The following is a 12,560-nucleotide window of genomic DNA, read 5'->3' as shown; positions in this document are numbered from 1 at the left end:
AGCGAGGGGCGGGCCCGGGCCCGGCTCCCCTCCTTCCCCCCTCCCTCGCTGCCGGGCTCTGCGGGGGAAGCGAGCAGGGACAGCTGCGCAGCCGCGCGGGGATCTGCCTCGTGCCGGGGCCGAGCTAGTCACGCGGCCCGTGGCCGCTGCCTGTGTCCCGTCCTTGCAGCCGCTGACAAGGTGCCAAAGGCGACGAGGGTGATTATTACCTGCAGGGCGAGGCATGTGTTCTTCTGAAAACGTACGAAATTCTTTCTGATTTCACGCGGGGTAAATAGCTGTGACACCGCCCTTGGACAAGGGTCGGTGTGGAGCACCACGCTGCACTGCCTTATGACAGCGAGCTTGACTGACCCGACAACAAGGCAAGTCGTTGCCTGGCTGCTGGGCCGTGTCACCGTCAGTGCCAGTTGGCTCTGCGGGGCGCTCAGCACTTCTTGAAAGAAGATTCAACATGAATCTAGTAATTCAGTGCCCACCTTTCGAAAACTTCCCTTTTGCTTAGGAAGGTCTGTGGTAGGGCCACGAATAGAGCTCAGGTCTTACTAAATCCTGTCAAATGACTTATGGGAAAAGCAGCCTTGTTATGATGCATGAAGAAGCATTACTAAAGTGATCTCATCGTACAGAGTGTAATTCCTACTGTATCAAAATTCACAAGATGATTACAGGGCTGAGCTAGTCACTCAGCCCGTTGCTGCCAGCTGTGCGGGATGGGTTAGGATGAACCTGCCTCAGGCAGGCGTTGGACATGACTCTGGAGGTCCCTTCCAGCCCACCTTCCCTGCAACTCCCTCCCTCCAGGCTGGCACCATTCACCTGCCCTGACGCCAACCCTGAGATGCTATCATCTCTACAAGTCCTGAACCCTGAGATGGGGCACATTGGCAGCAACAGTAGGGAGGGCAAAAGCAGCAGGCAGGGAAAGGGGAAGAACGATAGGTGCATGGTGGTGCTGGCATTTTCTGCGGAACTCTGTCATCATCATGATGGGCTTGGCCTTCAAGGTACCATAGTGGTGGGAGGAGACACCAGAGCCATCTTCACATCCTTGAAGGGCTGCTGTAAGGAGAGAAAGCACCTTTTCTGGCTTGCTGCAGAGGTGGCCCAATGGCTCACAGTTGCAGCCAAGTTGGTCTAGGTTGCATATCTATCTGGGAAAATGTCTTCACTGTTAGACTAGTGAGGCAGTGGAATAGTCTGCCTAGGGGAGCTGGGGACTCCTCTGCCTAGTTAGGGCGGCTAGGAGCTGGAACCAGCTTCCAAGGGAGGTGGTGCTGGCCCCTACCCTGGGGATCTTTAAGAAGAGGCTGGATACTTACCTGGCTGGACTCATGAGAGTCCCGTTTTTGTTTTTAGGTTTTTTTTTTGTGTTTTTTTTTGGGGTTGTTCTCCCGCCCTGGCGGGGGGTCGGGCTAGAAGATCTATTAGGTCCCTTCCGACCCTAAAACTATGAAACTATGAAACTCTTCATCATTGGAGGTCAAGGTTGGACAGCCACTGGTGGGGGATGACGTAGGCATAGTTATGCTTATGTTCTTCTATGGGTATACAGGCAGGGACAGAGTGCGTGTCCATCCGCCACTGTCTGGGCCCGCTCCCCTCTTCCCTCCTGCCACTTGGGATCCAAGTCTGCTCCCCCTGCACTGCCATGGCAGCGGGGAGGGGAGGAGTGGGCCTGGGCCCAATGCAGAGGGTGTGGGGGGCGGACCAGGCCCAAGGGTGCGGAGAAGCCAGGGGCGAGGCAGTCACATGCAGGATTAAAGCTGGGCGGCAGGGCAGCTCCTGGAGGAGGCAGCTGGCTTCGTGCATGTAGAAGGGACCTCAAGCATTGATCCTGCAATTGCTTATATACAGGCAGACCGTAAGATCTAAAAATGCTCTTTAGGGCAGAGACCATGCTATCTATCCTGTGTCTGTACAGCGCCCACCTATGAGAAGCCAAATCTTAAACAAGTATTTTGAGTACTTACTTTTAATACTATTGTTTATGTTAAAGTAATTTTAGTTTCTGGAAAACAGAGGATATGCCTCTAAAGGCAGCAGCTGTGTGTATTTTCAGTTTCTTTTAGAAGTGTACATGCTTTGAAAGCTACTTAACATTTGGTATGTGTAGATAAATCATCCTGCCCAGGTATAATTTTGCGAGCCCAAGCCAGCAGACAAGATCTTACCAGAGTGAAAACGTAAAGAGTGGATATAAAGTACTACCCCTCCATGACAACTGTAGCCACATTGAATAGTGCATTACTTCCAAAACAGTCCTAGTAAAGTCAGTAGAGGTAGTTATAAAATGCACCTAACTGCCCTTCTTTGTTTGGGGTAAAAAAATGATAAGAGTTCAGCCTTAAATTAGTTAAATGTAAAGGTAAAAAAAGAATCATTCTTGATGTGGAGCTCTACAGTGACTTGCTACCATAATTGATTAATAATTTTATGCTCATTTACTTAAATGGAAATTACCTTTGTAAGGTTGCAGTGCTGTTTATTTAGTCAGAAAGTCAAAAGGCTCAGTGAATAGCTTAGACTTTTTTAGATACTAAGTATTAACTTTATGTGTAATGTTTATTTAGTTGGTGTTGGAACTCTGTGATTGTCTTTTCTACCTTCTTTCCCTGGCATAGATAGAATTAGGACAGTAGTTCAATAGTTTACGACAATTTGTATGTCCAGTAAATAGCATACATATTTTTATTGGAAATTATTGGCAACAAGTTACAAAACAGAACTGTGATCTATAAGAAATAGGTGTTTGATTAAATTTTACAATACACTTTGTTGCATTTGGTGAAATGCCTAACATTTCTGTGGACACTTTGTGGAACTGATATAAATTAATAAGAATTCTATTTCTGTTACATAAATCACAATGCCAGTATAGTGTTCACTTAACCATGTAATAAGAATAAAGCTTTTCAGTAAAATGAGGATTCATTTTTTGTTTGCCTTCTAAATATTCCTTCAGGGACGGAAACTCGTTGGCTTTAGACATGATTAGAAGAGGTTTTTGGTCAGAGGCTGGAGATTTGTGCCGGTAATTCTATTTAGTTCCTCAAGAATTTGTTTTTCCTTTTGATACATCTACATGGAGGAGGAAAGACAAAAAACAAAACATCAGGAGAATGTTTATATTTTTCTTTAATGAATGTACTTTTATAACTTTATATTTGGGTGCAAGTACCTAAAAGATGGGAAGGTGCTATTCTGTACTAAAAAGTGAAGCATGTAAAAAGAGTACCTTGTTATCATGTAATGACCACCCCTCGAAATGTAATCAGTAACATAGCTGTGTGTATTTTCTGTATAATTTAACAGCTAACAGATAAGATTGAAAAATAATTAGGGAGAATGTCCAAATGACAAGAGGCGAGCTAATACTGGTGTTCAGACCCCAACTGGACTCAGTGTTAACATTTAGAAACTACAATTTTACATGAGAGCCAATTACTTTTGACACAGAATCAGCAAGCTGATAAACCTACAACCCGGAAATTCTCTTAATGCCATACTAAGAGTTATTCTTCTGACCAGAAGTGCACTTGAAAGGGAAGAATCCTGCCTTATTCTTGCCAATGTCTGCTTATTTGAGTAATTTTACCATCTTGAGAGGAGACTGATCATGTGAACAGAGGCATTCACATGACTTGCATACAAGTATTTACATTACTTCTCTTATTACTGATGGAACCTCTCATCCCTGGATTTCAAGGCACTTTTCCCCTCTGGCCTTAGATACAGATTACTCTGGTAAGGAGTCAAGTGCCCTCAGCTCCCACTGACTGATCACAGTAGCTACAGTTTACTAAATAAATTAAGAGCTATGAGTTCAGGCATGCAATTTTTTGCGTACATTCTTGTCAAGTGCCATGACCTAAACCTGGGCTTCATCAGTAACTGGATGGGAAGCCAAAGGAAATAATGTCTCTCTCTCTGAATCAGCACTAAATTAATTCCCCAGCATGAGAGCTGGGGCAGTGAGCTATAAAAGGCTCCACCGCAAAAACCAGTTTGAGAGTAGATATGTCACAAAACATCAACAGGCTTCTTCATCGAATGCAGCATTTATCCTGGTGTTCTGCCAATTATACATATCCCAAAGTTTGGAACAAGGATTAGGTGTCAGAATACCTGGATCCTGTTCCACACTTCAAGTCAATGAGTGTGTGACATGCAAATAGTTAAATCTGTCTCAGTTTCCACAACTGTCAAGTGCAAATAACCTCTCTCTAAAATGCTGACATCCTCTGATTACAGAACTATATATAACTGCACAATGTTAAAACCTAAAATTATGCCTACAGTTCAAATGTTGTATTGTAGTACTATGATACACAACTTCTGTACTGATTCTTGCATGATGACAGCAAAATTACACCTCCATAGGTAAGGGTGGAAATATCTACACTAAGCCACATTTTTTTTAACTCCCACCCCAAAGTTTTAGATGTGCTTACATAAGATTTGAGGATTCCTTCAGATGAAAAGCATATTATAATATTCCACTATCTGCACATTCTGAATGTCTGTACAGCCTCACAGACTATCAGGATATAAAGGTTACACTACAAGAGATACCACTAGTAAGGGAAATTCCTCTAAATTTACAAAGATTTGATTTGCTCCAACACCCCCTCCCTTACAGATATGTCTGTACCTGCTGCCACTCTGCTTCTGTGCTGTGTTTGTAGCCAAGTAAATGGCACAACCCATGAGCTAGGGTCACCTGTTCAAAAACAAAATTGGTTTTAGTATTTTGTAAATATTTATTTATGTGTGTACATCATTGTAGTATATAACAGCTCACTTGCAACCACAGCTCAGCTGTTCACAAGCAAATATGATAGCAATAATCATTAAACAGTATAAAAATCAATGGTTCAATACACGATAATTGAATGTCAAAATCTGTGATGACACAGGAAAATAGAAAGAACTGCAAAAAACACAAAAAATAATGCTATACAGTCTAACCACAATTATGCTACTGTTTCAAGAAAATCATTTAATAGTTTAAATTAAGAAAATATAAAAATATAAAGAATAGATTATATATAAATTCACCAACAGAAACAGAAATTCTAGCAGATTGTGTATATAACAAGAGCCACCTCTGAAAGGTCAGCATAGCTTTATCATCAAGTTCTTGACCTCAAGATGGACATTTTCAAATGTGAAGCTAGTTTACCTACATTAGTAAGCACATACTTACTGTAAGAATGCTGTAGTAATCCTCTTTATTTTCTTGGCATTGCTGATATATATACTCCACTCCAAGGAAGATGTCCCCCAAGTTGTATTCCTCTCGAAAACAAGGCTGTGGAAGCTCTCCTGCTTTCACATTCTGTAAACAGATAATCCAAGCCCATCCAGAAATTAACATAAGAGAGAACTTGGTTATGCAGAGTATCTTTCCATCTTAACAGAGCACTAAGCTAAGCACTAGTACACCAATGAGTATTCATTTAAATAGTGCAGTCTCTTTATGCTCAAGAGTACAGAACCTTAGACATTACAGATTTAACTGAGGGCAGTAACACCTAACTCCCACCAAGACCACAAGAAACAAGCTGAAAAGGTCTTTTGGCCCTCTGATCCTAAGAATGCATCACTTGCTGTGAAATACCATGTGCAGCATTCAACAATGTATTTCACCTACATTTGACTTTGTTAGAAGGTAGAGTTCTCCTAGATAAACCATACCAATACTTTAAGTTGCACCAAAGTAGAGACAGTACAAAGTAGATCTGAATGAGACAAAAAGGAGAAATACTTCAACTAATTATTGTTTACATTAGAAAACCCTGACTTTCATGTCTAAAACCCTGACTTTCATGTCTGTGCACCAAAGTGTACATTTTTGCTGTTCTCTTGTCAGCAGAAATGAATCGGGATATAGAAGTATCTCAACATAAGAGACATGATGGCAAAGCTACATTTCCATGTTATCCCTTTCATACCGAGGTGCCTGACAATCTCAGTTATCTAGGCCTGTACTTATCTTCTGCAAGAAAAAACCCTGTCCTCTATAAAACAGAGCCAAAAAGTGTTTGTAATGATCTCAGATGTAAATTAGTCTCAGTGTAAATACTTTAAGATCTCTGACAGTTACCTCGAGGATTTAAACATTGAAAATGTGACAAAAAACAGGAATGATACTGACTGTTGCCAGCTACCTCCTGGAAGCATAGATTCCAAATGGCCAAGGAATGGGCCATGGTAAGTTTGATTAATATTATGGCTCCTTTTACATGCAAGGAAGATTGTCTAGCATGGAATTAAAGAAGATGCTCTCCCAAACCCTCTCCCCATAATCATAGAAAATTAGGGTCAGAAGGGACCTCAGGAGATTATCTAGTCCAACTCCCTGCTTTATTACCGTCCCCAGCAGCACCATCCCCACCTATATCATTCCAGCCAGGGCTTTGATGAATCGGCCTTAAAAACCTCAAAGAATGGAGATTCCACCACCTCTCTAGGTAACCCATTCCAGTGCTTCACCACCCTCCTAGTGAGACAGTTATTCCTAATATCCAACCTAAACCTTCCTTACTGCAACTTGAGACCATTGCTCCTTGTTCTGTCATCTGACACCATAACATGCCTCGTGTCACCGTTAAGTCTCATGATGTGTCTATGATCCCCCAAAACACCTTACTTGTATCATTGGAGACAACTGATGCAACAAAATATGGCAGAAATGTTACTTTAGTATTTACAGGACAGTATGTCATTTTTACACAGCACTTTTCATGAATACATCTCAGAGCACTTTATGTAGGAGGTCAATACTCTGTCAATTATCCCCATGCTGATAAGGCTACTTTCTCTATTGGCTTGCAAAGGAAGTCAGCTGTCTTAAGCAGACCAAGACAGTCTGTGGAAAGGAGGGGAAAAAAACAAACGAAAAACCCCAACTTTACCTCATGAAAGGGAAAGGACAGCACATCAGTGGGGACATGTATTTTCCTGTAGGTGCTATTGAGATGCTGAATGGTTCTGTTATTAACACAGATGACACCCAGGTCAAACTGCTGAACACCCAAAATCTTCTGAAGAATTTCGATTTTCTTGCGAAGCGGGACTCTCCTGATGGGAATGACTTTCTGCAGATTTTGAATGGCTAAACTCATCTCATGATCTCATCAGATACTGACACCAGGATGCTCTGTAAATTAATTAATTAAAAAAATAACATTAGACATTAGCAACAGTTAATAATTCATCCATGCTGAACAGGCCCCAAGCAACTGCACTCACTGTCAGGTAAGGTTAGTAGCCGGGCACTGGAACACGGAGAACCTGGTCTTTGCAACCTATCGCCAGCCCTCTCCGCCGCCAATCCTCTTGCCCCAGTGGGAAGCTACGAGCAGTTAACTCCAGCAGCTCCCCCGGAGCCCGTGCCACTCGGTGCACCGCACGAACAGTCTCAGTGCACCCGGCAACATTTGTCAGATACAATCTTACTCCGGCGGCGGCTCCCGCGGACCGAGCGCACACCCCGACGCCCCCAACCAGGGACCAGAGCGCCGCGAGGCCCTGCGAGACTGGCGACCCCCCCGCCCGTTGCGCGCGCACCCGCGAGACACGTCGGAAGTGGCGGGTGCGCATGCGCCGATCGCGCATTCGGTTCCCCGGTGCGGCGATGGCGGTGGTGACGTATTCGGTGAGATGCGGGGGACCTGGGGTGGGGAGGTTCCCGGTGCGGCCCCGGGCCGGGCCGGGCTTGAGGCATCGCTGTGGGCGCGGCGGTAGCGGGAGGGACTGACCCTGGCTGGCGCGGAGCGGAGGTAGCTGCCCCCCGGGCCTCGCCTCGCCAGTCCGCCTGCGCCACGGAGCAGGGTCCCCCCCCCCGGCGGCGGTGCTGAGGAGGCGGAGGGGGGCGAGCAGCAGAGCCAATTTTCTTGGCTGCATCAGCCTGATGTATCGGTGAACCTCTGTTTATCTTCAGCGAGAGTACATGGGGCGAGTTGTGATCGGTGGTTCTCTACCTTTCAAGACTTCAGCCCCCTCCCACCCCCTTCGGCCTTGTTAGGCTTGGCAAATGCTAGCTCTTAGCTTCCATTTGTTTTTTTTACTACAAAAAAGAGCAATTTTTCTGTTACAAAGAAGTTGGGAAAATCACAGTGTTTAATGCTGTGGATTCCGATTTGAAACCCCTTGCTTTATCTTGTGAATCATGTGTAGGTATTTGCACATCAACCACTGCTAAAATGCATGGTGCCCTTAAAAGGAACTTGCAAAGATATGATAAATACTTAGTAAAGAAATTAATAATTTGCTTGGCTGAGATTTCCTATTATAAATCAAAACGTGGTGGAGAATATAATGTTGTTTGTGCTTTTGTATTTCAGCTTACCAGAAAGACTGGCTGGACACTGAATGTTAATGAATAGCTGAGCCCAGTGGCTCATTTGCCCCTCTTTTTGAAGATGAATCCCAACAATCCTTTTTGTGGACAGCAATCTGGGATTTTCCAGTCACCTTCTAGTAGTTCTGTAGGAACGTTTCAGGCTCCACCACGATTTCGATTTGGTCAGTCCTCAGTGTTTGGACATAGCAGTGTAGGAACAGTACAGAACCCAGGATTTGTGCCACCTGGCTTTCCTCAGCCTTCAGGGTTAGGCCATGCCTCTCCAAGGCAAACCTTGGGGTTTGGGCCAGCCTCTGGGTTTATACCATCTTACGGGCTTGGACAGGCTGCACATTTTGTGCCTGCTTCTGCACCAACTAGCTCTTCCATCGCTATTGACCAAGGATTCAGTTTTAAACCACCAACTAATCTTGGGACTTTTCAGAGTCCTCCTAACTTTGGGGTTGCAACTGGAGAAGCTTCAAGTAGTGGCTCTGTGGGATCTGAGTTCAGCTTTAAAACACCAGAAAATGCAATGTTTAAACCAATCCTTGGTGCTGTTTCTGAACCAGAGAAAGCACGAAACCAAATCATCACAGCACCTTTCACATTTTCCCATCCAGGGAGTAGTGGACATGGAGGATTGGCTCCTTTTGGCCTTTCTCAGGAGACTAGTAGCTCAGGTAACAGTACAAATTTCAGTTTTTCAAAACCAGTTACCAGCACTAATTTGCCATCTTCCTTTGCCTCCGTCTTACCAAGCAAAACAATAGAGGATGAAAAAAGGGGGCCAAAGCCACTTTTTGGAAGCCCTAGTAGCAGTTTCACTACTTTTTCTAGCTCATCTGCTGGGTCGTTGGCTTTGGGAGAAAACTTCCAAGTCAGTAAAGCAACTAAATTAGAACATGAAGATCCTCAGACTGAGCCACTTCCCAGTCTTGTAAAGGGAATGAAAAGAAAAGAGGAACAAGATCATTCTCCAAGGAGACAGGATTATGATTGTGGAGAGGAGTCTGAGCTTGCATCTAAGAGTGACCGTCCTCCAGACAAGCGACCTGTTAGATTAAACCGGCCTCGTGGTGGTGGCTTGTTTGGCCGAACATTACAAGATGTGTTGAAAAGCAATAAAGATGGTGGACGTATTAAGAAAGAGACAAAAAAGGAAAGGGTCTCTTTGGAATCTGGAGAAATCGAACCAGTGGCTTCATCTGGCTCAGGTCAACATGCGTTTGCAATACCACAGCCCTCAACCCCATTAAAAGAGGAAGACTTTAAAGAGAAAACAAAGGAAGGTAAGTACAAGGAATCACAACTAATCAAATTGGGCAATGGAAATGAATGCTACTGAAAATAGACATTAACGGGATGATTTGCCTTTATTCTAATTTGCCATTGAATCTTCAGCTCTGGGCAGGGATGGAAGTAGATTTTACAAATAATATACTTCTGCATCATAGCAAATCTGTTATGAAGTGACACAAAAGTAAATGGGTTCTCTTGTGTAGAATTAAAGTTGCAAAAGCTTACACCAAAATGAAATCTGTTGTTTATGCAAAAACTTGGTTAATCGGGTTTATGGGACCGGTGCTATTAATCAAATGTTAATTACTTTTTCCAGAGATTGAAACTGATGAATAAATAGAAGTTTTGAGCCAGAGTAAGGGAAGTGTATGGGTATAGTTAAAAGAAATAAAGTAGAAATATGTATAACGCAGGAGAGACATTTTTTTTCCCATAACTTTTACAGTTGCTACTATAATTAAGATAGTTGAGGAGTGTATCCTTCTCTGTTTCACTTGTTTTAGCTGATGCCCAACTGGGCTACTCTTCAGCAGAAATACCTTATTAATATCTTTGCTGTTTGATTTTTGTTTTACAAGGTGGATATTTTCCAGTGTTACTTGTGTTCCTCCACTTTGTTTCCTGTCTTCCTTTGTGTGCTGCTTGTTTCACATTTCCTTCATTCATCTCATCTCCCTTCTCTTCTCAATCTCAGCCCTTGCTTTCTCCTGAAATATGTTTTGTGTTTCATCCGTTTTATCTGCTTTGGTTTGTATCTTTCTTCCTTTATCTACTCCATAATTACCTCAACTTTCCCCTCCACCCTACTCATACCCTAGTACTTCTTTATATACTGCTCCTTCATTTTGAGGTTGAAGGGGACTAACCTTGGAAAGGCTCAATGCTATGCACTGATTTTACTTTGCCATAGTTACTGGATACTATGATGATAGATGCATTATAAATAGGGTGACTAGTAATTTGAGGGAAATCCAGAACATGGTAAGGAAATTTGGGATTGGGGAGGGGGGTACCACCGTGTGCACACACACCCAGCCCCTATTCTGTTGCACAAGTGAGTCTGCTTCCAGCCCAGCAGGGTCCGGAGCAGGGAGTAGCCCATTGGCTGGATTCCTGGAGAAAATTGAAGCAAAAGTCCTGTATTGGTCGAAAAACACCCACACGTGCCCGGCTCCTGACTCAGGAACCATACATGCAGGTGTGTTCCTGCCAGTCTGGGACTTCTGATTCAATTTTCTCCAACAACCAGGGTGCCTCCAAAATCCAGGACTCTCCTGGACAATTTGGGACGACTAATTATGAATGCATGTCCAGTAATTCAGTCTTCTTATCCCCTGCTGCCTCATAGTTTCATATGTTTGTGTCACTTCATAGCAGATTTGGTGTGATACTGACGTGTATTGTATAATCCACTTCCATTGTTCCCCAGAGCTGAAAAATATTTGTAAAATAAATAATTAGACTTGTGTGCAATTTTGCCCTTTGTAACATTAAAGGGGTTTTAAAATTGCCACAGGAACTTCAACTTTGAATTTCCTTTGTCCATTTAAATTCTCATACTTAATATTGAACTGTTGCAGCATTTTCATTATTTGATCAAAAAGGAGCACTTGCTGCATGTTTCGGGACCATTTTGGCTGTGAACTTTTGACTTGTCATCCAAGTTGTGCTTTTGTCTACTCATTTGGGATCTGATTTGGAGCCTAATTTCAAATATCTTTCAATATTTTATCTCAGATTCTTTTGTTGGAACTCCTGCACGTCGAAATCGAAGTAGCGATAGTGTAGACAGTCTCGGGTGTTTATCACCAAACGAACTCACGTCAATCCAGTTGAAAAATGTCCCTGAGTTCCTTAATGACAGAAATGTTCTTGAGAAATATTTTGGTCATATTGCAAAAGTCCGGCGGATATTCACCAGGCGCAACAAAAAACTCGCTATTATTCATTTTTTTGATCATGTGAGTAATATATTTAAGGCTAAATTTCTCTGTGTATCTAACTATTTGTGTTTAAGATATTTACAAGCATTCTCTGTCTTAAGAGTGTATTAGAATTATTAGCATCTGTTCTAGCCAGCCAACCAACCAACATCTGGAAACATGAAAAGTGAGATTGCAACAGGAACGTAAACAAATTTAGTAATGTACTCAAGTTCTTTCTGTTACAGCAACTTCAACAGTTGGCTATATGGCATTGCAAACTATATAGTTGCTTCATCTAACTGCAAAGTAAGGGGTTGGGAATGCTCAAGCTCCTTTTAATCACTTAGACATTATAGAGAATCTGCTTGCTTGAGAGCCCCAGTATGTAGTAGTATTGGCAGATTTTGTTATAAGAGCCCCAAAATAGAAAAAGAAGCTGTTACAGGTTGAACTGAGGAACACTGAGAGAAGCACAGTTGCTTGGTTTTTATCTACCCCTGCTTTGCTTTGCTCTAGCCAGTGTTTTAGCATCCTACTTAAACAAGTACTAAATAGTCTATGGATTCATATCACCAAATTGGCACAACATTGAACATAAAGGGTGTTTGCAGAAGTAAAAAACCCCCCCAAAACCCCATGCATTACAGGTTTCCCTCACTTTATGTGGTAGATATGTGCAGTTTTTCAGGAATGTAATTTCAGTTTGCATAAAGGGAACCCACTTTACAAGGTAACAAATAGGGATATGTTCCAAGAGTGCAGAGCGGCCCAACCCCCCTCCTGGGAAGAGCCTGACCTCAGGGGTTGGATTGAGTGAAGTCTTGATCTGCCCCCCTGCCAATAGTGAGGGAGGGAGTGGGGCTGGGGCGGGTTGCATTACAGGGGCATGACTCCTGCTGCTCTGGGCTGCTGCTCTGGGCGGGAGGTTGGGCCACACTGCACTTGCAGCAAGCAGTGACGGCGCTGGGTGGGGAGGGGCGGCG

At 43.3% G+C, this 12,560-nt stretch overlaps 2 protein-coding genes across 3 annotated transcripts in view; one reads left to right on the top strand and one right to left on the bottom strand.

Moving 5' to 3' along the window:
• Positions 1–2,650: 2,650 nt before the first annotated feature.
• On the bottom strand, positions 2,651–7,562 carry YBEY (ybeY metalloendoribonuclease). The gene is made up of 5 exons (XM_006022052.3): positions 7,258–7,562; positions 6,921–7,165; positions 5,210–5,341; positions 4,655–4,723; positions 2,651–3,081 (listed from the first exon to the last, which is right to left on the bottom strand). The coding sequence occupies exons 2-5, from the start codon at positions 7,128–7,130 to the stop codon at positions 2,995–2,997; spliced, it is 498 nt and encodes a 165-aa protein (XP_006022114.1). The 5' UTR covers positions 7,131–7,165; positions 7,258–7,562; the 3' UTR covers positions 2,651–2,994.
• A 21-nt stretch (positions 7,563–7,583) lies between these two features.
• Positions 7,584–12,560, top strand: part of MCM3AP (minichromosome maintenance complex component 3 associated protein) — a 46,696-nt gene continuing 41,719 nt past the window's right edge. The window contains exons 1-3 of one of the 2 annotated variants that reach the window (XM_006022051.3): positions 7,584–7,663; positions 8,352–9,642; positions 11,390–11,613. In XM_006022051.3, coding sequence (XP_006022113.1) covers positions 8,430–9,642; positions 11,390–11,613 — 1,437 coding nt within the window. In that variant the 5' untranslated portion in view covers positions 7,584–7,663; positions 8,352–8,429. Of the gene's footprint in view, positions 7,664–8,351; positions 9,643–11,389; positions 11,614–12,560 lie in introns of those variants that run through there. The other variant, XM_025202188.1, reaches the window with a different exon arrangement.

This window comes from Alligator sinensis, unplaced genomic scaffold, assembly GCF_000455745.1.
Source record: "Alligator sinensis unplaced genomic scaffold, ASM45574v1 scaffold566_1, whole genome shotgun sequence".
NCBI classification, from domain to species: Eukaryota; Metazoa; Chordata; order Crocodylia; family Alligatoridae; genus Alligator; species Alligator sinensis.
This window is presented reverse-complemented; position numbering and strand designations above follow the sequence as displayed.